Here is a 26,659-nt window from a genome sequence, read left to right as displayed (position 1 = left end):
CCTGCCGCTTCGCTCCGGATGGATGCTGCTTGGATGAAGACTTCAATCGGATGGAAGATCCTCTTCTGCCCCGCTTGGATGAAGACTTTGACCGGATCATGGACCTCTTCAGCCCCCCGCTTGGGCTTGGATCAGGACATCGGAGGAGCTCTTCAGGACGGATCGGTGAACCTGGATGGTGAAGACAAGGTAGGAAGATCTTCAGGGGCTTAGTGTTAGGTTTATTTAAGGGGGGTTTGGGTTAGATTAGGGGTATGTGGGTGGTGGGTTGTAATGTTGGGGGGGGGGTATTGTATGTTTTTTTTTACAGGCAAAAGAGCTGAAATTCTTGGGGCATGCCCCGCAAAGGGCCCTGTTCAGGGCTGGTAAGGTAAAAGAGCTTTTACCTTTTTTAATTTAGAATAGGGTAGGGAATTTTTTATTTTGGGGGGCTTTGTTATTTTATTAGGGGGCTTAGAGTAGGTGTAATTAGTTTAAAATTGTTGTAATATTTTTCTTATGTTTGTAAATATTTTTTTATTTTTTGTAACTTAGTGCTTTTTTATTTTTTGTACTTTAGCTAGTTTATGTAATTGTATTTATTTGTAGCAATTGTGTTTAATTAATTTATTGATAGTGTAGTGTTAGGTTAATTGTAGGTAATTGTAGGTAGTTTATTTAATTAATTTATTGATAGGGTAGTGTTAGGTTTAATTATATCTTAGGTTAGGATTTATTTTACAGGTAAATTTGTTATTATTTTAACTAGGTAACTATTAAATAGCTATTGTACCTGGTTAAAATAATTACCAAGTTGCCTGTAAAATAAATATAAATCCTAAAATAGCTATAATATAATTATAATTTATATTGTAGCTATATTAGGATGTATTTTACAGGTAAGTATTTAGCTTTAAATAGGAATAATTTATTTAATAAGAGTTAATTTATTTCGTTAGATTTAAATTATATTTAACTTAGGGGGGTGTTAGAGTTAGGGTTAGACTTAGCTTTAGGGGTTAATACATTTATTATAGTAGCGCTCAGGTCCGCTCGGCAGATTAGGGGTTAATAAGTGTAGGCAGGTGTCGGCGACGTTGAGGGGGGCAGATTAGGGGTTAATAAATATAATATAGGGGTCGGCGGTGTTAGGGGCAGCAGATTAGGGGTACATAGGGATAACGTAGGTGGCGGCGCTTTGCGGTCGGAAGATTAGGGGTTAATTATTTTAAGTAGCTGGCGGCGACGTTGTGGGGGGCAGGTTAGGGGTTAATATATGTAATACAGGGGTCGGCGGGGTTAGGGGCAGCAGATTAGGGGTACATAAGTATAACGTAGGTGGCGGTCGGCAGATTAGGGGTTAAACATTTTTAATCGAGTGGCGGCGATGTGGGGGGAGCTCGGTTTAGGGGTACATAGGTAGTTTATGGGTGTTAGTGTACTTTAGGGTACAGTAGTTAAGAGCTTTATGAACCGGCGTTAGCCCAGAAAGCTCTTAACTACTGCTATTTTCCTGCGGCTGGAGTTTTGTCATTAGAGCTCTAACGCTCACTTCAGAAACGACTCTAAATACCAGCGTTAGGAAGATCCCATTGAAAAGATAGGATACGCAATTGACGTAAGGGGATCTGCGGTATGGAAAAGTCGCGGCTGAAAAGTGAGCGTTAGACTCTTTAATCACTGACTCCAAATACCAGCGGGCGGCCAAAACCAGCGTTAGGAGCCTCTAACGCTGGTTTTCACGGCTAACGCCAAACTCCAAATCTAGGCCTTATTTAGGTCTTCGATTATCTAGAAACCCGGAAGAGTGGTATAAGTTAAATTATGGGCCCGGGTTGGAGCTTTGTAGTAAAAAATTGGAGGAATGGACCCTGCTGCCTATTTCTTTATCTGCTCGTGTAACATTGATTAAATCAATTATCTTTCATTTTTCAAAATATTCCTTTGTTTTTACACAAAAAGGATATTGCTATATATAACAGAGCTTACTCGGATTGCCTCCCATCACCTTATGAACTCTAAATTGGCAGCTGGACTTGCACTCCCTAATATTCAGATTTACAATGTAGTGTCCATAGCTAGATTTGCGCTGGACTGGATAACTGGTAAAGATCAAATTTCTTCTTCTGTTTGGGAATCGCGGCTAGTGGCCCCCTTCCAGCTGAAGGCTTTACTTCATTGTCCATTGACTTCACTTCCTTCAAATATATTCTGTTTGTCCACCTTTAAGAATATCATAGTTGCATGGCAGAGGTTGTGTACAGAGGTGGATTGCTCACCTTATGTTTCTCAATATCTACCCATATGTGGCAACCCTAACTTCAGCCCTGGACTCTCAAACCAGATATTTAAAGACTGGGAGTTAAAAGGTTTAAAAACCATGAGTCAATTCCTGGGAGCAGAAGGGCATCCACTAACCTATTCAGAAATTGCAAATAAATTCACCCTAGGTGCATGTGAATTCTATGCCTACCTTCAAGTTAGGCATTTTCTCCAGGAGTTGTTCAAGAACTATGGGAATAATTGGTCCATGGGTGAATTACAGTCCAGGATTTCTATCTATGCTTCTGGGATGTTTGCAATTTCCCCACTATATTTACTTGCAATTCAGAAAGCCTCGAGTCTGCAGGTTGGCGACATGGTTGCCAAATGGGTTACCCAATTCTCAGATATAGATGAGCAAACCATTGTTGGGAGCTTTAAAATTACTCAACAGAGTTGGGTTCAAACAACATGGAGAGAATCTCAGATAAAAATTGGGCTTCAGAGGTATCTTACCCCAGGAATGCTATCTAAATGGTACAATGCAAGGGTTCCTTGCTCCAGATGCTCGATATTGGACGCAGATTTATTTCATTGTTTGTGGGGTTGCCCAAAAAATTTCCAATACTGGAAAAAGATCTCATATTGGATGAGCGCAGTCTTAAAACTGGAACATGAGCTAATTCCTATTGAGATCTTCTTTCTGGTGAGATTTCAAGGAATAAACAAAAACTATAGCCTTATAAATACAATTATACTAACTGGACGTAATCTCATCCTTAAACTATGGAAGGCACGTTCAGCACCTACAATGGTACAATTTAAAGCAGCTTTAGTCAATCAATTTACAACAGAGCAGTTCAACATACCCTACCCTCAAGATCTCCACTTGCCCGCCTTCTTTAGAAAATGGGAAACGTTTGTAAGATACTTGCCCCTAGTTTACAAAAAAAAAAAAATGATTAAACCATTCAGGGAATCTGAATTCGTTTTGATAAATATCCTGGTGGGTCATTTTCCTGGAGATTGGGCAGTGGGCGTAGAGTGAGGGGCTCGGGGGGGCCTTCCCCCTTTTTTTTTTTGTTTCGTTTGGTTTGGTTTTGGTTTGTTTCGATATGTCTGGTTTATCTTGCTCTGGTTTGTTTCTATTGTCTGACGCACGCAGGTTCAATCGTTTTTAAAAAATAAAAAATTAAAAGAAACAAAAGGGAAGAACGGGAAGCAATGAGATATATATATTTGAAGTTGGGTTCACATCCTGTCACTTCATATCTAGTACAGGCTATGTACTAATCTTTTTACTATGTGACTCTGCCGTGACACTTATAGATAGTCCTGTATTTTTGCATTGTATTTTTTCCAACATTGCTCTCGTACTGTATTTTATTTTATTTTGTAAATTGTCGGGTTGTTAAACTTCTTCTCTTTTGTTATAAATAAAGATTTAAAAAAAAAAAAATAACATTGCACAAACAGTTCTGGTGAACTGCTTGTGCAATGCTGACCTCCATAGATTCGCGGCCGCTAGCAGGGGGGTGTCAATCAACCGATTCGTATAGGATCCGGCGAATTGATGTCCGCAGCTTCAGTGGCAGCAGACCAGTTAAGGAGCAGCAGGCTTAAGATTGCTGCTTCATAACTCCTGTTTCCAGCAAGCCTGAAGGCTCGCGTGGAAACGGGCATCAGGGGCTAATCGGCCCTTGATAAATCAGCCCCAATGACTGGTTGCAGAGGTGTTACACTAGCACTGCAATAATACACAAGCAGGCTGCCAAAATGTAACAAAGGTCTTGCACTGCAGAGATTCAGTGGCTGTTTGCAGAACTGTAACAATTCTTGCACTGCAATAACACAGGAAGAATAATTTGCAGTGGTCCTTGTGCTGCAGTGATTCACTGATTGATTTTGAATTCAGAACAGCTGAATACCAAATTACACACAGCTGAGGCGAGCAGGTGCCCCAGAGATACAATATGCAATCTCTGTCCACATATCGTTCCTCTAGTAGAGCAAGTGGTAAATTAATCTGTTATGTAAGATCAGCATAGATTTGCAACCTTGTCTTTAAAACTGTTTTTTTTTTTTTTTTAACCACTGAAACTACTGGGGAGACACAAATAGTGTTGTTAGCCCTTAGGGCTAGTCCTTTCTTGATCTGTTGCCTTCCCTACTACTGGGGGGGGGGGGGGGGGGGGGCAATTGTTTGTCAATGCAAAGTGCAACCATAACAGAGCAGTCACAGTCAGCAGTCATGGTTTAGAGGTCAGGAATAGCAGTTGCCGTGGACATGAAACAGAAAGACAGAAACGTTATGTCAGATGATATCTCAGGTCATTTCACAAACAAAAACAACAAACATAAATACCACAGTAAATTTAATCAATGAAAACTTTCACATGGATGCAAAGATATACACAGACACATTCTCATAAATATAATTTCTTTATAGGTCACATCATCCATCTCACATAATTTGAGAGGGCTGTGTATTAATAAATATGATTCATTTTCAATGAAAAGAAAGGCATGAGGTAATACAATTGCTTGTGTCCTATGACTCACTTTTATTGACATCAATTAGTTTTAACCAGACAGATGTAGAGATGACCTAAAAAATGGAAAAGAATAAAATATTTATTTGTATTTAATATAAATACTTGTCTTATTTATATTATACAAATGCTTGTTTTTTATTGTAACAAAGTTGACATTGCAATTTAATCCAAAATGGAACAGAATAGTTACATAATGTTACAAATTGAGTCAGCATAGATTTATCATTACAATTACATTTGTCTTATCTGTGAAATTTGTAATATGACTGGCAATTTCTATACTCAAACAACCATTACTAGATGTCCACAGGGATAGGGATCTTAGTTATAATCCAGTGGTTTAAAAGTGTTACCATGGAAACAGAATTGGTTTTTTCTTTGTTTGAAATACTAGTTATGTACAGTTGATTTATATTTCTTTTTGTACATATTAATAAAAGCTGGTACAATCTTTTTTTCCATAAAGTATCTGAAGTATTGTTCCTAGAATTCCTTTTAAATCATCTTAAAGGGACAGTTTACTCAAAAATTTCTCCCCTTTAATTTGTTCCCAATTATCCACTTTACCTGCGGGAGTGTATTAAATTGTTTACAAGTAGCTCCTTTACCCTTATATTGGCATTTGAAATAGTTGATTTAGCTTGTGGTATCGTCACCTATTCTGAAAGTTTGTGGCCACAGGTCCAAGCTATAGATAAGCTTTGTAAACACAGCCAGCAGAAGAGATTACACTCCCAGTGGGATATAGCAGAGATAAGAGTTAATAAAATGTTGATTTTCCATTGTTCTCTCCAAGTACTGGTGATTGTTTTATGGACAGATATAATATAAAGAAGAATGTATATGTACACAATGTGATACAGTAATGAGATCAGATTATACCTACAAGCTCAACCCATGTTATTAGGTTGAGGCTTCAAAACACAAAATCAGAGCATTAATATACACAAATAAACCTTAAAAAGCTAATTTTCATACATTTTTACTCTGCAGTTGGTAAAAAAAAGCAATTGTAAACACATTAAGGGAAAAACTATTTTACAGTATACTTTCCCTTTACTATGCATCATCTGGGATCTGGAGCTTAAAGATTGGTGAGCGGTTGACCAAGGAGTATTAAATACTGTAGAATAAAATAATAAAAAATGGACAATGCAATAACACTTGCTTTGAATTTCATATAAGCGGTAAATATTTTTTTAACAAATTTTAAAGTTTCCTTTCATTTCACTGTCCTGTGTATCCCATGACAGCCATCAGCCAGTCACCAACTTGTATAGTATAAGAGCAGTGACCTCTACAAATGTTTAGTAGTGGCTAGTGTCTCAAAAAGTGGCATTATGAAGTAGCCGGCTAGGGGCAGTGTAATACGTTGCAAAATGATAACATTTTCTGTTATTTACAAATGTTACTTAAAGTGATTGTCAATTTTCACTGTTTTGAAAGTATAAATATCTAGAGAATAAGTATATTAATCATACCGCCACTTTCATTTGTTAATAAAATGTTTAATTTAATTTTTATCTCCATTTCTAAATATCGTATTTTCACTATACCTGCTCCTCCCACTCTCCACTTCCTTATTCTCTGCAATATTACGTATACAGCGGTCCCACCCGCTGTTTACGTAGTGGCAATCAGGGCCGCCACTAGAAATTTTGGAGCCCCTGACTCAACTATTGATCAGGACCCCCCCCCCCTTCCTTTGACATGTGCAATTTTTGACCAAGTGACTAAAATGTATATGCACTTTATTTTTAATTGTCTATTTAAACTTGGAAATGTTATAATGGTAGCGACATACACACACACACACACACAGACATACTCATACACTGAAACACACAAACACACATAAGGATTCACATATACAGGGAGTGCAGAATTATTAGGCAAATGAGTATTTTGACCACATCATCCTCTTTATGCATGTTGTCTTACTCCAAGCTGTATAGGCTCGAAAGCCTACTACCAATTAAGCATATTTGGTGATGTGCATCTCTGTAATGAGAAGGGGTGTGGTCTAATGACATCAACACCCTATATCAGGTGTGCATAATTATTAGGCAACTTCCTTTCCTTTGGCAAAATGGGTCAAAAGAAGGACTTGACAGGCTCAGAAAAGTAAAAAATAGTGAGATATCTTGCAGAGGGATGCAGCACTCTTAAAATTGCAAAGCTTCTGAAGCGTGATCATCGAACAATCAAGCGTTTCATTCAAAATAGTCAACAGGGTCGCAAGAAGCGTGTGGAAAAACCAAGGCGCAAAATAACTGCCCATGAACTGAGAAAAGTCAAGCGTGCAGCTGCCAGGATGCCACTTGCCACCAGTTTGGCCATATTTCAGAGCTGCAACATCACTGGAGTGCCCAAAAGCACAAGGTGTGCAATACTCAGAGACATGGCCAAGGTAAGAAAGTCTGAAAGACGACCACCACTGAACAAGACACAAGCTGAAACGTCAAGACTGGGCCAAGAAATATGTCAAGACTGATTTTTCTAAGGTTTTATGGACTGATGAAATGAGAGTGAGTCTTGATGGGCCAGATGGATGGGCCCGTGGCTGGATTGGTAAAGGGCAGAGAGCTCCAGTCCGACTCAGACGCCAGCAAGGTGGAGGTGGAGTACTGGTTTGGGCTGGTATCATCAAAGATGAGCTTGTGGGGCCTTTTCGGGTTGAGGATGGAGTCAAGCTCAACTCCCAGTCCTACTGCCAGTTTCTGGAAGACACCTTCTTCAAGCAGTGGTACAGGAAGAAGTCTGCATCCTTCAAGAAAAACATGATTTTCATGCAGGACAATGCTCCATCACACGCGTCCAAGTACTCCACAGCGTGGCTGGCAAGAAAGGGTATAAAAGAAGAAAATCTAACGACATGGCCTCCTTGTTCAACTGATCTGAACCCCATTGAGAACCTGTGGTCTATCATCAAATGTGAGATTTACAAGGAGGGAAAACAGTACACCTCTCTGAACAGTGTCTGGGAGGCTGTGGTTGCTGCTGCACGCAATGTTGATGGTGAACAGATCAAAACACTGACAGAATCCATGGATGGCAGGCTTTTGAGTGTCCTTGCAAAGAAAGGTGGCTATATTGGTCACTGATTTGTTTTTGTTTTGTTTTTGAATGTCAGAAATGTATATTTGTGAATGTTGAGATGTTATATTGGTTTCACTGGTAAAAATAAATAATTGAAATGGGTATATATTTGTTTTTTGTTAAGTTGCCTAATAATTATGCACAGTAATAGTCACCTGCACACACAGATATCCCCCTAAAATAGCTATAACTAAAAACAAACTAAAAACTACTTCCAAAACTATTCAGCTTTGATATTAATGAGTTTTTTGGGTTCATTGAGAACATGGTTGTTGTTCAATAATAAAATTAATCCTCAAAAATACAACTTGCCTAATAATTCTGCACTCCCTGTAGACACTCTAGCAGACACGCAAAGAAACACACCCAGACACAGACACCCAAACAGACACTTATTACTTGTCAGGTCAATGTAAACAAGTGCTAAGGTAAACTACAGTTTTGTAAAAAAAAAAAAAGGAGATTTAGAAAACAAAATATGGAGTTCTGATTATCTTTTTGTAAAGGAAGATGACAACTAAATTATGACAATAGCATGCAGTGGCTGAAAGGAAGGGCCCTGAACTGCCTAAACAATAATTTAAAGGTTACATGGTGGATTGGTTACTTCCGGAAAGGTCTTGTTAGTCTCAAAGTCTGTAGAAAGATGTGAATAATTAGTAGTAAGGTCAAAATGTCCTAAAAAGGAACAGACAATGGACACACACATACAAACTCAAACTTGCACATACACCCAAGGAAACACCAACAGAGACAGCCTCAGAAAACACACAAAGACATACACACACACAGAGACACCCACAGAAAACACACAAAGACATACACACACACAGAGAGACAACCGCATAAAAAACACAGAAAGACATACATACACACACTCTCACTGAGACATCCACAGAAAACACACAAAGACATAAACACACCCTCACAGACACCCACATAAAACACACACCCTCACAGAGACATCCACAGAAAACAGACATACATACATACACACACACCCCCTCACAGAGACATCCACAGAAAACACAGACATACACACCCACCCTCACAGAGGCATCCAGAGAAAATACACAAAGACAAACATACACACACCCTCACAGAGACACCCACAGAAAAAGCTCAAAGACATATGCACACACCCTCACAGACATCCACAGAAAATGCACAAAGACATACACACCCACCCTCACAGAGAGACCCACAGATAAAAAATGCATACACACTCCTAGAGAAACAAACCAAAATACAAATACATAAACACAGACACCCACAGAAACACTCACAGGAGGAAACATTTATGCACCTTGCATCCCCTAAATCAACAGTGTGTGACATGCATGATAAAAAAAAATAGAAATTAAGAGATCACTTTTGAAAGAATCATATTTGTAAATGTGCAAACAAAAATAATTCTGTGAATTCAAAATTGTACATTAATGAGCTGGGTAGATGGCTAGATGAAGAAAAGTACCTTTAAAAGGTTGACATATGTTTGTTTTTTCCCCATTTTCCCCAACCAAGAGCACCACTTCAAATATAGTGTATAAATTTTCCCAGCTGTCAGCTGTACTTATGGATTTTGAAAATGCTGTACTCTATATTGTCTTGGTGGGACCATAAGCTGTGGTACTCATACCATTAGATCTGGTTAAATGCAGGATTTAGGCTTGTTGGTATGTATTTCAAAATTAAGTCAGCTGTAGTGTAAACTGAACAGTTTTAAGTTAACCTGTCTCATTTCAAACACTGAGCAATCTTAGTCTGAGAGTATAACATTTTATGCAGATGTAAAAATCTTAGATAAAATGTCTCCTTGCATAAAGGGGCAGTAAACTGGAATGTAATATAATGCATATCTGCCAAAAGGGCATCTACCATTTGTGTATTGAGGTGGAAACATTTCTGCATGGTTTTAAATATAGAATTTCTACAGCATTGTCAAATAATCATAAATACACTGCTGCTAAAAAAATGTGTTTTTATGGACCCCTAGCCCCACCAAACAACTACTACCACACTGAAGTTACAATCCAAAATTGCACAAAGAAATAAAAAACATTTGCTAAGTAAGTACTAGCTCCTCTGCAAATGAAAGTGATCTGCCGTCTGACCCAGGTACACACTGTACGAAGTGCCAAGTCTGTCTCACACTGCGCATAGTGGTTTAGTGCACACTAAGAAATCTTCTCAAATGATAATACTTTACTCCTTGTAATAACATTTCCCATGCTCAATTAGCACACTGCTGTAGTACCCACTGGTGGCTGCCCAAATTTAAAAAAAAAAAAAAAAAAAATTTTTTTTTTTTTTTTTTTTTTAGTTCTTGCCTCATGGGGCCCCCCTGGCTCATTGGGCCCCTGACAGGAGTCACCCCTGTCACCCCCTGATGGCGGCCCTGGTGGCAATGCGCGCTCCCGTCTCAGTTACACACTGCGCATGCGTCAAACAACGATTCCGCTGTCAATCAACATAGTATTCAGTGAATCAGTACATTCACTGAATACTATCGTTGGATAGCCGTTGGATAGCGCAGCAAGGATCTCATCCTCCATCGCGCAATCCGTATATTCTTTCAATAAGAAATGAACTCAGGGAAATTTGCAAATGCGCATGCGCGAATTGTGAACGAGCTTCTGAGAAGCATTTTGTAAGCGGAGTCTAACGCAAGCGCAATACGGACGCGTGACGACATACAAAGGGGTTGGGTCCCCCTGTGGTTAGCGCTGTTATTGGTTATGCTGATCGTGGCTAAAAATGACAACAAGCAATAGCAAATGCCGGGTGGAGGATTATAATGACAGCGGACAGCTAAAAACATTGAAAATAACGGTAACTGCGAATAGATAAGTAAAATGATGAATGAAACTCATGTTATTTAAAGGTCAATGTCACGCAGAACTTGAGTGATGAAGCAGAGTTTACATTCACTTTAAAGGGATATGAAATCCAAAATTTTTCTTTCATGATTCAGAAAGAGCATGCGATTTTAAACAACTTCTAATTTACTTCTGTTATCAATTTTTCTTCATTCTCTTGGTATCTTTTGTTGAAAAGCAGGGACATAAGCTTAGTAGCCCACCCATTTCCGGAGCACTGTATGGCAGTAGTTTTGCAAGAATGTTATTCATTTGCAAGAGCACTAGATGGCAGCACTATTTCCTGCCATGTAGTGCACCAGATGCCTACCTAGGTATCTCTTCAACTCATGGGAATGAAGCAAATTTGATAATAGAAGTAAATTGGAAATAATTTAATGATAATTTGTGCACCAAAGTTTTTAAAAAAAATAATATTAACTAATTTTAGCTCAATAATAATGTGCCTGTAAGATCTTAAAAGAAATTCTGATTTAAATGTTATGTTTCTTTTAAGATAAAGATACGGATGTCACAGTGATGGATTACAATGGAGATAATGGACTGAGAGACACCTTAAGCATCGCTTCAACAGACTCATTTGTTTCAGCTGCTGAGGTATTATATGCTTGGTTATAAAGTGATAACATTAAAGTGCCATAAAACAGGTGGAGATCTGTGCATATCCTAAAAGGACTAATTAATTTCAATAGTTTGCATAAAAAAAAATTGTTTAAAAATTGCTGGCAAGTATTTAAAAATAATTTTCCAAAATAAACAAAATGAATTACATAGCTATGCTGCCTGGAGCAGTCAACTCCACCCCCCTTATCAGTGTTTAGACACAGGCATTGTATTTCAGATGAGTTCACAGCTTCTAGGCATGCTCCAGCAGATAATCACTGTGCACTTTTGTATTCTACCAAAACAACAATAGATATAGATACAGCCATAGAAGGAAATGTGTAGGGGGAGTTAGAGCTGTACAATTCAGAAACTAAAAAGAAAGGGTTAATGGCGAGGCACTGCAGTATAAATTTGCAGGTAAAGTAATTAAAGTACATATTATTATATTTTGTCTCTGCCCCAACTTGTTTTATGTCCTTTTAATGGGACAATAAACTCTTTGAGATTTGAGATTGTAAAATACAATGTTAATATTATGCACAGTAAAACAAATGTACAATATACAGGTAGCCCTCAGTTTATGCCGGGGTTAGGTTCCAGAAGGAATGGTTGTAAATCGAAACCGTTGTAAATTGAAACCCAGTTTATAATGTAAGTCAATGGGAAGTGAGGGAGTTAGGTTCCAGGCCCCTCTCAAAATTGGCATAAGTAACACCTAATACATTATTTTTAAAGCTTTGAAATGAAGACTTTAAATGCTAAACAGCATTATAAACCTAATAAAATAATCACACAACACAGAATATATAATTAAACTAAGTTAAATGAACAAAAACATTTGCTAAACAGCATTATAAACCTAATAAAATAATCACACAACACAGACTTTACTTGCATTTTTCTGCAAACTGTTATTGCTATGCATTCCAATCTGGATTTATAGACAGGAAGATCTTGTTCCTTTGCAAGCTGCTCGATAGCTCAGGTCTGGTTAAACGGATTAATTTCAGCTTGCTTGGCTTGCATATCTTTGCTGCAACACAAGCGGACAGCTCCACCTACTGGCTATTTTAATCAATGCACTGCTTCTCAATAGCAGTCACATGACTGAAAAAAAGGTTGTTATTCTGAAACGGTGCAAATTGAACCGTTGTAAACCGAGGGCCACCTGTACTTTTATTATTTATTTTGCCTTTTCTGAAGTTTTTCCATATCTAGACATGTTTATGTATGTAACTCTATGTTAAAGCCTTTTGCAGCTTTTTTTCTCACACCTCACACCATGTATTTTTGATGTGTTTTGTGCAACCTTTTTGTCTTGTGTAACAGTTAACCAGAGCTCTGAAGTCGTGCTATCCTAACACACGTTAAAGGGACAGTAAAGTCATAATTAGACATTCATGATTTAGACAGAGCATACCATTTTAAACAACTTTCCAATTTACTTATATTATTTAATTTGCGTCCTTCTCTTGTTATCCTTTGCTGGAAGGTTTATCCAGGTAAGTTCAGGAGCAGCAAAGAACCTAGGTTCTAGCTGCTGATTGGTGGCTGCATATATATATATATACCGATTGTAACCAGTAGTGCATTGCAGCTCCTTCAACCAATGATACCAAGAGAATGAAACAAATTTAATAATATAAATTAATTGGAAAGTTGTTTAAAATGGAATGTTCTACCTAAATCATGAAAGAAAAGGTTTGGGTTTCATGCCCCTTTAAATTTAATTTCTTTCAAGCAAATGCATTTACTTTCAACTCGCTATAAGCGTGCTACTTCCAACGCGCAAAAACCCCTTATAGTTTGCCCTTAAAGGAACAGTCTAGTCATCTTAAAGTCTTACCTTAGATTAAGCTGCAAATATCCTACTGCACCTTTTCTAAATCATGCAGCAGGAATGATAAAAAAAAATATTTTCAAAATGAATATTGTTTCTGGCCAGTTTGAAATGGCTACCAAGCTCCACCCACTGATGACATCACAATCTGGGCTACATCTAGGAACTCTGCTGAATATCATTGACAGTCTGTTGAATCCAACTAGTGAGTCTTTTGTGATTGGAAGCCATATGCAGCCCAGATCATGATGTCATCAATGGGCGGAGCTTGGCAGCCATTACAATGTGGGCAGAAACAATATTCATTTTAAAATAACTTTTTTACCATTCCTGCTGCATTATATAGAAAGGGGAACAGGAGACTATTTGCAGCTTAATCTAAGGTACAACTTTAAGATGACTAAGGTGTAGACGGTCCCTTTAGTTTGTTAATTATTATTGCAATGCTTTAGAAACATAGTTTGATGTGTTCACTGTCCCTTTAAGTGAGACATTATAAATGGTAAAACTGGCAAACTGTGAATTGTGAATTATTACTTTTGTTTTTATATGTTCATAGTAATTTAGTTACCTCTATATAAATGTACATTGTGCTGCTCAGAGTATCCAGAAGTTTAGACCCGTATGTCTACTGAGACTACTTCAGTATGCTCTCATTGAATGGAGATAAGGTTTAATACAGAAATGTTAGAGAAAGAGGTGAATTTGCTAATAACAATTTGCATCATGAAACTTTTAATTTTGACATAGATGTCCCTTTAAAATGCAATATTTAATAAATCAAATAACATTAAATAGTATTCTATTAACTAAAGAATAATTGAATATCTGTATTTAGAGGCAAATAAATGCAGTCAAATTGATAGAGACATTATAAAAAGACAATGCAATAGCAATTACTAATTTGAATTTCAAATTAGTAGTGTTTTTTTTCAGGCAAATTTCAAAGTAAATAGGTTTCCTCCCACCTGCATCATTTGAAAGCCATCAGCCAATCACAAAATATTGTACAGTATTTGTACTGTACATCCTCCGTAACAGCTGGTGCCTCAGAAAGTATGCAAATAAATATTATATATATTATGCTTAATTTGATAATGTAAGTAAATATGCAATTTGTGTGCACATATTTATCCTAACTACTGTGTCAAAATTATTTTAAACAAGAATTTGAGATATCCTTCCTGGCCATACCCTGTAAAAGCATTACTACAATGTATGCACTGCAAATTATTGCTGAGAACAGTTGTACATTTGCAGTGTCTCTGTCTAACATTGCAGTAAATCACATAGAAAATGTGGCTGTTTATACAAAAAGCTATAACAATCTCAGATCCTCTATTCAATGGATTTATTGGAATGTCGAGGGAAAGCATTCTCCTCTGCTGAAGAATTCAGCTGTTACTGACTGAGTTCTTCACATATTTTTGGATTTATATAGGAAGCAAATACTTTAGAAAAACAAAGTGACACTTTACAAGAAAACAGCCCGTGACTTTAAAGGGACAGTCAACACCAGAAATTTTGTTGTTTAAAAAGATAGATAATCCCTTATTACCCATTCCCCAGTTTTGCATAACCAACATTGTTATATTAATACACTTTTTTTAAAATATGCCACTACAAAATATATTTACAGAAGAGGGGTACACTATTGTACGTGCACCAAAAACAATAATACTAAAGATGCACATTCTAGTCTTCCACAGCACAATAAAGTTTGTTTGTTTTTAAATATAAAAGGAACATACAGCTACAAAAAAACAACAAAGTACTCAATAGTCAATATTAAAGGGACGGTAAAGTCAAAATTAAACTTTCATGATTCAAATACAGCATGAAATTACAGGTAGCCCTCAGTTTATGCCGGGGTTAGGTTCCAGAAGGAATGGTTGTAAATCGAAACTGTTGTAAATTGAAACCCAGTTTATAATGTAAGTCAATGGGAAGTGAGGGAGTTAGGTTCCAGACCCCTCTCAAAATTGTCATAAGTAACACCTAATACATTAGTGTAAAAGCTTTGAAATGAAGACTTTAAATGCTAGACAGCATTATAAACCTAATAAAATAATCACACAACACAGTCTTCACTTGCATTTTTCTGCAAACAGTTCTTTCTATGCATTCCAATCTGGACTGAGTTATAGACAGGAATTTGGAAATGCACCAATTTTCAGAGCTAAATTGCATGAAAAGGGGGCCAAATAAATAATGAATGTATACTGCAAAGTTGTTTAATTCTGCATGACTAAGTATTTTTAATAAACATCTTATGGTGCTTACTGTCCATTTAATCAACATGTAAAGCATACTCCCATGCTTAGTCCTAGATGGAATTTGAATACATTTTACACATATACACTAATTCTTTGATCAATGTAAAGCAAGATCACATGTACAATTCACATCTAATATTAATGCTTATTTGCAGCATGGTCTAATAGTTTTTTCAAGAAAAAAATGTGCCACATCAGAATTGGCTTCCGGAAAAGAGTTAAAGGCACGATTTAAAGAGACTTTCTAGATTACTTCCATCATCGAATTGTGCACCGTGTATATGTATATGAGTCTGTGATTGGCTGATGGATGTCACATGATCCAGGGCTGGCAAATTAAATTATATTTTGAAATTTGTCAAATACAAAAATCTGCTGGTCAATTAAAATTCAGGGTGAGTGTTATTCTCTTTTGTATGCACTCGTTGATTATGCAATGCTACTTATTTAAAGGCACATGAAACCCACATATTTTCTTTCATGTTTCAGATAGAGCAAACAGCTTTCCAATTTACTTCTTTTATCAAATTTGTTTTATTCTCTTGGTACCCATTGTTGAAGGAGCAGCAACGCACTACTGGGGGCTATCTTAACACATTGGGTAAGGCTAAGCCAATGACAAGCATATATGTGCAGCCATCAATCAGCAGCTAGATTCCAGTAGTTCTTTGCTGTTTCTTAGCCTACCTAGGTATGCTTTTCAGCAAAGGATACCGAGAGAGCAAAACAAATTAGATAATAGAAGTAAATTGGAATGTTGTTTAAAAATATAATTTATGCTTACCTGATAAATTCATTTCTTTCATGGTGGTAAGAGTCTGTAAGCCATTCTCCTGGGAAATACCACTACGGGCCACTAGGAGGATGAAAATATTCCAAAAACTCTGAAAGCCCTTAAAAATCCCTCTCACCTTACTGGAAATTAGTCTGATGTATAGCCAAGCAAGGAAAAGAAGAAAGGTAGAAATGGAGAAGAGCAAAAAAAAAACAGGAGCAGTGAAAAAAGAGTGGCGTACTTGAAATGCCACCAGTAAAAAATACACCACCACAAAATGAATACATTTATCAGGTAAGCATAAATTATATTTTCTTTCATAAAGAAAGAAACTAATTCTCAAGCTGTGGAGTCCATGCGTTATAGTGTGGGACAAAATAATTACTCAATGTACATTTTAAGAATTTTTTTTTTTTTTTTTTCATGCTGTAAAAATATATATACAACAATACTTATTGACTAGAAACAGCTGCCTAAAGGACTTTCCTAACAAATGCTGCTTCAGAAGAAGCAAAAACATCAAAATGGTAGAATTTAGAAAAAGTATGTAAGGAAGACCACGTAGCTGCCTTGCAAATTTGATCAAAAGATGCCTTATTCTTAAAAGCCCAGGAACTAGCCACTGACCAAGTAGAATGGGCAGTAATATGTTTAGGAGGAGACTGTCCCATCTCTAAGTAAGCCTTATGATTCAAAAGTTTTAACCAAGATGCTAACTAAACTGCTGTAGCCTTCTGACCATTCCTGTAACCAGAAAAAAGAACAAACAAACTAGAGGATTGCCTAAAATCCTTAGTAGCCTGCAAATAAAACTTCAAGGCTCTAAAAACATCCAAGTTATGGAGAAGCCTCTCCTTAGAATTCTTTGGATTAAGACAAAAAGAAGGAACAATGAGCTCTTGATTAATATTATCAGAAGAAACCACTTAAGGCAAAAATCAAACGTAGTTCTCAAAACTGACAGGCGCACAAACTAACAAAACGCACTAAATAAATAGACTATGTGCTCGAAAACTGAAACACACTAAAAACCGACACACCTTAGCAGCATACTAAGTAAACTAGATACATGCATGCACACGTAAACCTGACACAAGCTAACCAGCCAGGCACAAGAAAAGCCAACTCACACAATACAAAAGTGCGTAAAGACCTAAAACACAGAGCACTATTAGAAAATATATAAAAAGTTGACAAGCACAAACACTATAACATGCTTAAAAATCCAACATGCACTAACAAAATATATAAAGATTCTTTAAACACAATTCCGTATAAAAGATGCCTGTCAAAATAGTTCCCTGGCTATGGTGTAGAACCCCCATCATACCTACTAATAGCCTATAGGCTAAGTGAGTGCCTACAATAACAAACCCCATACTTACCATAGTTGGTACCCACACTTTTCGACTTACAATTTGCAGGAAAATACTTCTTCCAATAGACAGCCAACCAGTGCTGTATGCGTGACAGCAGAGGATCTATGCACATGGAGTATAACGACGATCCAACAGAAGGAGGCTAGGGACCCATCCCTGCAACACCTGTGGCAGACCTGTGACTAACTCCCACTGGGTGTAATTGTGCCACTACCGAATACTCCAAAAGCTTCGCTTTCTGAAACAGCTCTATGAGGGGAAACTGGGCCTCAAATCAGTTTGAGGACTCCTTTTACTGAAGAACATCTGGAGCACCTTCAGTCTTTACCTTCCTCCTGCGGAGGCAAAGAAAAAACTAGTTTCCAGTAAGGTGGGAGGGCTTTGCCTCCTCATTGTGGTCAGGAATGTTATTTCCCAGGAGTAATTGCTTGTGGACTCTCACTACCTTTATAAAAGAAATTTCACTCTCCGTCTGAATCAAGAAAGTTAAATTTTGACTTTATTGTCCCTTTAAATTCAATTTCTCTTGGCATCCTCTGTGGAAACTTAGCACCTTTCTAGCATACTGATTTAAGCTCAGGAGCGTGCATGTGTTCATTTAATAACCACTTATGATACATGTGCAACAGGTGACACGATGAGTGAGGACACCTTATTTCAAAACATACAAGTCGTATTAAGGCAACATCTTAAAATTGACCAATTTTAAATTAAGCTGTTTTGAAAACTAAAGTATATGTTAAAATGCTTCTTATTGTGTTCAAAATGCATTGTTTTCGAGGCAGCTGGTATAACAAGTCGTTAGAAAAACATAAAGGGGAATCTTAACTTTCCAGTAGAATGTCCCTTTAATCCCAATAGTCAATATTACTCAGCTACATGAAATGCTTGTGTAACACTCTAAAGAAAGGACATACAAGTAGATATTTAGAGAATGTATTTAACGCACATCTAAAAATACTGATGTATTTTAGCTCAAGACTATAGAAAAACTGGATTTGAAACTATTGGGGGCATATTACTCAAGGTCCGTATGGAGCTTGATGCCCCGTGTAGGCTCACCGGAAACATAAGTTATGAAGCAGCAGTCTGAGACGGCGGACAAAAATCGTCAGAAATCAACCCGATTGAATATGATCGGGTTGATTGACACCCCCTGCTAGCAGCTGAATGGCCGCAAATCTGCAGGGGGCCGTATTGCACCAGCAGTTCACCAGAACTGCAATGCAATGATAAATGCCGAGAGTGTATGCTGTGGGCATTTATCGATGTGCAGTGAACATGATCCACAATATCGGATCATGTCAGCTCGCACAATAATAAATAGGCCCCTTGGAGTCAGAAATATATTTAAAAAAACAGACAAATTCTGGGATTAACTGTTCTAAGAATGGCTACTATAATGGTACTGTCTAAACATAAAGCTCACAAGGAAATAATTCAGCACCTTACTATGGGGTACATTTATCATTCACAACCTTTGAAGCTATTGTGGAGCAGTTTTGCATGAGCAAACATTTTTAAGAAGCGTAAACTGCTTCTTCTTTTTTCCTCCGCCACTAGATGTGGCGAGATTAATTACCTCAACACCCACTTGTTCAGGGTGATTGATATGCCCTGCTCTAGTGCAATTGGTTGTGCAAGAGCGGGGGAGCGGCATTGCACATTAATCCTCTTGTGCAATTTTCAATTTTGAAGTGTGATGAAGAATTACAAGTTGTAATTGCAGGGTACAAGTTCACTACTTTTCTTCTGTTACCAAATTGACTTCATTCTCTTGGTATCTTTGTTGAACACCATGTAGGTAGACTCAGGAGCATGCAGGTTTCTGGAGCACTATATGGCAAGAGTACCTTTAACAATTTTATTCATTTGGAAGAGCACTAAATGGTAGCAGCATTTTCTGCCATGTAGTGCTCCAGACATATGCAAGGTACCTACTATGTATGCTTTTCAACAAAGAATACCCTCACTGTCTCTGGTGCCGCTCCACATTGTGACTCAGTCTCAGTCACCAACGTTGCCTCTTGGTCTGGGAGATTACGTGCGCACTTGCGTGACTCGCGGCTTTAACTCTAAAGGAAGTTCTTGTTAAAGCCATGATGTGCGGCTGCCGCCGGGCAAATAAATAAAAAAAATTTAAGCAGACAGAGTGTTTATTATGAAGTGTGGTGTGGAATGCTGCCCCCCAAAAGATGTCGCCCTAGGCACCGGCCTTGTTGGCCTTTCCGATAATACGCCTCTGCCTGGGAACAAAGCAAATTTCTTTATAGAAATAAATTAGGAAGTGTTTTTAAAAAATGTTTTCTCTGCCTATACCACACAAAAAAATTGGGTTTTGTGTCCCTTTTAGTAAAAGCATTCTCCCCAAAAAGTACAAAACTAGAACAATAGATCAGGATCTCAAATTATAGGGGGTAGCAGGCTCAAACTAATTTTACATAAAAATGTATTTACAGAAAAGATGGTTAATTCATGGAATAAACTTCAAGCAGAGGTGTTGAAGACAAAGTGTTCCATTGATCAAGGTGCTTATATATCTTGGGGCCCTAGCAGTGCATGTGAAGATGCAGTGGGTTTAACACTGCAGTTTAATCTTACTTGACCGTCTTGACGTATTTGCCCATGATGATTGACAAGTCCTACTTTCACACAATTGGTTGCACAAGTCCAGGGGGTGGAACCTGTGCACGCATTTGCTTGTGCAATCTTAAATGCAAGCAATGGATTCTGTTCACTCATCCCTAGCAGTCAGATTCTAAGGGGTCGATTTACTATGCCCCGAATGGGGCTAACTCACCCCATTCGGGGCATAGTCTTAAGAACGCTGCTCCTTGACTGGATCCGCCGCCGCCTCTGAGTGGCATACAGCAATCAACCCAATCGAATACAAAGCAATCAACCCAATCGAATACAATCGGGTTGATTGACACCCCCTGCTAGCGGCCATTTGGACGCAAATCTGCAGGGGGCGGCATTGCACAAGCAGTTCACTAGAACTGCTTGTGCAATGCTGAATGCCGACAACGTATGCATATCCACTGCAGTGTATTATGTCCGTCAGACTTTGATAATTCAGCCCCTATAATTGGAAACCCTGTCTATCTAGAACTTGATAAATAAGACCCTAAGGGCATTGAAGAATTCATGCTATATGCATAAGGATATCCTAATAATTTAATAAGCTTTCACTGTGGAAAGAAATATGGTAGACTCAATGGGCAGTATGTTTTATTATCCAGTCTTTTTTTTTGGTGGGACCCAGCACTTATTTCTGAAGATTAAGTGGCAATGAAATATAATCACAAAGTTAATCTTATATATATAGAGTTCTATTTTAAACTATAAGATGATTTATATATTTATATATATATATATATATATATATGTTTATTTTTTATAATTTAGTTAACGTGTGGCTGTAATAAACTATCTGTCTGTACAATGATATATACGTGGGCTTTATACTTACTGATTACAGCAATGCCCTGGAATCTTAATGCTAAATGTTTATATGTTGCTATTTTTCAGAGAAGTCAGCCAAGGGTCCTTGCTAGGGCCTGTACTTCCAGACTGCAGACATAAATACTATTGAGAAAGATGTCTGTATTACTTGATTCTGAAGCGAGATAAATCATTCATGTTTGATACATATCACGCTATACGTTGGTATTTATGATAGTTGTCCTTAGAAAAAAATGTCTCTCATTTCCTCAAAAATACAGAGGCATTTCCTGTTTTTCCATATCTCACAATGCATCACCTATGAAAAAATGTAATTATGACAGCAATGGGAAGTAATGTGATATTTACTTGTTTGCATTTCCTTTCTTAAATGGTCATTAACACTTGGAGGTTGTAATATAAAATGCTTAAAGGGATACTGAACCCAAATTTTTTCTTTCGTGATTTAGATAGAGCATGCAATTTTAAGCAACTTTGAAATTTACTCCTATTATCAATTTTTCTTTGTTCTCTTGTTATCTTTATTTGAAAAAGAAGGCATCTAAGCTTTTTTTTCTTGGTTCAGACTCTGGACAGCACTTTTTTATTGGTGGATGAATTTATCCACCAATCAGCAAGGACAACCCAGGTTGTTCACCGAAAATGGTCCGGCATCTAAACTTACTTTCTTGCATTTCAAATAAAGATACCAAGAGAATAAAGAAAATGTGATAATAGGAGTAAAATAGAAAGTTGCTTAAAATGTCATGCTCTATCTGAATCATAAAAGAAAAAATTTGGGTTCAGTGTCCCTTTAATTAAATTTCCTAAAAAAATATTTTTAACAAGTTTAAAAAAATACATTTTATTCTCAGGCGAACCTTAGCTCTGAATACATCATGCTGTCCAGCATTTATGTAGTGTTTAATATCCCTTTAAATAGACTTAATAGGCAAAAGTGCATTTCAGTTTTGAATAGAAACATTTTTATATATACTTGAATTAGCAAACATTCTTCAAAGTGCTTTCTTCAGTCCACTCACAAAGCCAGCAATGGTTTGTATAAGTAAGTGTTAAGTACTTGAAGGGACAGTATACACTCATTTTCATATAACTGCATGTAATAGACACTACTATAAAGAATAAGATGCACAGATACTGATATAAAAATCCAGTATAAAATGGTTTAAAAACTTACTTAGACGCTCTCAGTTTAGCTCTGTTGAAAAGGTAGCTGGAAAGCCCACTGCAAGTGGCAAATAAGACACTCCCCCCCTCCCCCTTCTTTTGCATATGAAAAGACCCTTTACACAAACAGGAGCAAGCTGGAGAAGGTATCTGACGGTATTCTCATAAAACTTTGGGGCTTGGTTAGGAGTCTGAAAATCAGAGCAATGTTATTTAAAAATAGGCAAAACTATGGGGCATATGTATCAAGCTCCGTATGGAGCTTGATGCCCAGTGTTTCTGGCGAGCCTGCAGGCTCGCCAGAAACACCAGTTATGAAGCAGCGGTCACAAAGACCGCTGCTCCATAACCTGTCCGCCTGCTCTGAGCAGGCGGACACACATCGCCGGAAATCAACCCGATCGAGTACGATCGGGTTGATTGACACCACCCTGCTGGCGGCCCATTGGCCGTGAGTCTGCAGGGGGCGGCGTTGCACCAGCAGCTCTTGTGAGCTGCTGGTGCAATGCTGAATACGGCGAGCGTATTGCTCGCCATATTCAGCGATGTCTGTCGGACCTGATCCACACTGTCGGATCAGGTCCGACAGACATTGATAACTAGGGGCCTATACATTTAAACAAACAAACAAACTTTGAGGGCTATATAAATATATCATCTACAAAACATTTATGCTAAGAAGAAATGAGTGTATAATGTCCCTTTAATCGCCTGTGAGCCTAGTTTTTTTAAGCTAGCTCAGTGTTATTAAAGAGCACACAGCTATGGGAACAGGAGTATTTTTTAATCTGGATTTTTTTATATTTTTAATTGTGGCGGGCCAGTGTCTGCACTACTTATTTAGCGAGGTAATTTTAGAAAGCTGTCTGTCTCCGAGTAAAGTGTAGGAGCTGGAGCTCTTAGAGGAGGGAATGTATAAACATAGGAAGTAAACCCATCCTGCCAGCACTTAAGTCTGTTAGTGAGTAACATGTTCTTGTTGTGGATGGAGTTAGCTAGGTAAGCCTTAAAGAGACAGTAAATTACTTGTAATTAGTAGACATTTCTGTTGTGTTGCTATAGAATAGTTATTTATGTGTAGTGTGATAGGAGCGCCTAAAGGTGGATTCCTGCTGCTAAAAAAGTTCTTCCCTCAAAGAGAACTAAATGGTGGATAAGAAGAAAAAATGGGGTTTATTTAGCAGCGCTAAAAAAAGCTAGGAAATGATGATACCAATCTAATTTATGTTTAATACAATCTATTTTATTTAAAAATTCTTATAACACATAAAAACAACAGCAAATGCTTTTCCTAATTAATAAAGGGACGTCTCCCTTATACAACACTTATAAAAACAGACTAGAACCATATAATCCTAGAATTTCAGGTATAAAGGAATTAATTCTATAGATAACATATGGCAAGCAACAAATTTCTAAGATAAATGGTGAATTAAATATTTAAAAGGCACAAATGTATCAATCCTAATAGCTTTACAGTTCTTCAGTAACAAATTCAGTTATAAAGTTACACAGTTACTTTCCTTGGACATATAATTGGCTCAGGTGTGCTGGATAGTTAAAAAGGCAAAAAACAGCCAATATTCTGATTTAGGTGCCAAAGCAATCGTGGTTAATGGAAATGGTTAATTTAACAGATGAATACCTTGATGTCTTTAAAGTTCAGTTTGCGTGTTTTAAAAAACGTAGTGCAAATTAGTGTAGAGGTACCTTAATCTGTCCTGGTTGCAACCGCTGATTATCTTCACTGTGAGGGATTCACAGACTGTTTGTTCCTGGTGCTTCTGATAAGTCACCTGACCTTCTCTTTGATTCAGAGGTCAGGGGTGATGATCCGTTCTGGTGATGTAGTTATCCTTTTTTTTGTTTTCCTTTCTTCTTATAGCCCAAATATTGTTTTCATCTGGGTTCCCTCAGACTTCTTAAGGTTTGAAGAAATCTTTGGTCAGTGTTTAGCAGTAACACCGTATTCCCTGAAGTTACCAAAGGTAGATTTTAACTTGCAGGGTCAGGAGAAAAGTTTAAAGTTGCAGGGTCACACAGCTTTGTGACAGTAGTAAATGAAGTTTAGTAGAGTGTAGCAGGTCCCATTCAACGCGTTTCACCCTTCTGGGCTTTATCAAGAATGCTTATCCTGCTAGCTTCTGGCTTTTTAAAGGTATGAATGTGTTTTGATTGGTTCCTTCATTTCCTTTTGATTTCTATCAACACCTGTGTGGCTTCCAATGTAAAGGTGGACTTTATTTAAGTTGGTAATGATTGTTTCTGTGTTGTTATTTAGTTACATGATACACAAGGAAGAGAACTTATCATTTCTGCTTTATTAGCATTCACACAATTCAACTTATATATTTCAATTCTAAAGTGCCTTTATTAGATAATATACATTTAGATCGTGCAAACTTAAAATTACCTAAACTGAAACGAAAATATAAGAATCAGAATTACCATTCCCATATCTAGAATTATTGTAAGTGGGTAAAAATTAATGATATATATATATTCCTTTTCAACAAAGGATAGTAAGTTCAACAATTTATAAATTTGTAACAATTTAAAAATGGACGAAACGAAAATATAAGAATCAGAATCATCATTCCCATATCTAGAATTATTGTTAGTGGGTAAATGTTAACGATATATACATATTCCTTTTCAACAAAGGATAGTAAGTTCAACAATTTATACATTTGTAACAATTTAAAAATGGACGAAACGAAAATATAAGAATCAGAATCATCATTCCCATATCTAGAATTATTGTTAGTGGGTAAAAATTAACGATATATACATATTCCTTTTCAACAAAGGATAGTAAGTTCAACAATTTATAAATTAACAATTTAAAAATGGATGTACAATTAAATCAGAAATTATCAATCCCATAACTAGAGTTATTGCTAGTGGGTAAAAATATGGCTTATTCAATTAATTTATTTATTTTAGGGGGATAAAAATTCCTTTTTAATTACTAGAAAAATGAATTTATATAGGGCTTGTACTATCTTTGCCCAAGATAAATTGAAATGTTATTGCTTATTTAATGTATGTGAGTATTTTCTATATAAGTGGCTGATTTAACCTGGAAAATGTTCGCATATTGTAAGAGACTTTTATAAGAAGGGGGAAATGTCTATCTCAGAGTTCAAGCCTCCAGGTTGGAGGGTATTCATTAGGTATATAATTTCAGCTTCTGCCTTTAGGAGTTTATTTTCCCAGTTTCCCCCTCTCCAGTCGGGGTGAACTTTTTTAATTCCCCAATATTTAAAATCTTTAAGGTTGTTGTTGTGTACTTCCCTAAAGTGGCGATAGATATAAGGGTCAAGGTTACCCCTATCTATGCAAGAGAGGTGCTCCCTTATCCTTTCACGGAGCATTCTGGTTGTTTCTCCTATGTAAATTTTTTTACATGAACATTGAATGGCGTAAATAACGCCTTTATCTTGACATCTAATTGTGTCTCTTATTTTGAAAGTAAAGTTTCCACTTTTTGATTTTAAAATCTTTTGTTTACTACTAAATTTACAGGCCCGGCATCTAAAACAGGGGAAAAAACCATTTAAAGGATTTCCGTCTAGGCACCTTTGAGTGTCTTTCTTCTTTATGCTTTTCAATTGACTGGGAGCTAGTAGGCTCTTCAAATTCTGTGCTTTCCTATATATTATTTTTGGGTTTTCCCCCACTTTTCCCCCTATGATGGGATCAGTTTGTACTAAGTGCCAATGTTTTTTTAAAACTCTTTGGATGTTTAGGTTGTCATGACTGAACTCAGTTATAAAGGGCACATTAATTTCATCTCGATTTTCTTTGATATCTTTTGTTTTATATTCTAAGAGGTCCCTCCTTACTTTCTTATCTACCTCTTGTTTAGCTTCATTGATTACTTCTGGACTATATTCTCTTTCTAAGAATTTCCTTTCTAAGATCTTTATTTGATCCTGATAATCTGTCATTCTTGAGCAATTCCGTTTAATTCTTAAATATTGCCCTTTAGGGACATTGTCTTTCCACTTTTTCATGTGGCAGCTGTTATAATGGATTAGATTATTGGCATCCACCTTTTTAAAATGTGTTTTGGTTATTAATTGTAGAAAACCAATTAATAACCAAAACACATTTTAAAAAGGTGGATGCCAATAATCTAATCCATTATAACAGCTGCCACATGAAAAAGTGGAAAGACAATGTCCCTAAAGGGCAATATTTAAGAATTAAACGGAATTGCTCAAGAATGACAGATTATCAGGATCAAATAAAGATCTTAGAAAGGAAATTCTTAGAAAGAGAATATAGTCCAGAAGTAATCAATGAAGCTAAACAAGAGGTAGATAAGAAAGTAAGGAGGGACCTCTTAGAATATAAAACAAAAGATATCAA

General features: G+C 37.0%; 1 protein-coding gene across 1 annotated transcript in view; it reads left to right on the top strand.

Moving 5' to 3' along the window:
- Positions 1 to 26,659, top strand: part of MIGA1 (mitoguardin 1) — a 343,183-nt gene that overhangs the window by 231,886 nt on the left and 84,638 nt on the right. Inside the window, exon 8 of the mRNA XM_053693332.1 lies at positions 11,271 to 11,371. Within this exon, the coding sequence (XP_053549307.1) occupies positions 11,271 to 11,371 (101 nt within the window). The remainder of the gene's footprint in view (positions 1 to 11,270; positions 11,372 to 26,659) is intronic.

The sequence above is a fragment of the Bombina bombina genome, chromosome 10 (genome assembly GCF_027579735.1).
Source record: "Bombina bombina isolate aBomBom1 chromosome 10, aBomBom1.pri, whole genome shotgun sequence".
In the NCBI taxonomy this organism is placed as follows: Eukaryota; Metazoa; Chordata; class Amphibia; order Anura; family Bombinatoridae; genus Bombina; species Bombina bombina.
This window is presented reverse-complemented; position numbering and strand designations above follow the sequence as displayed.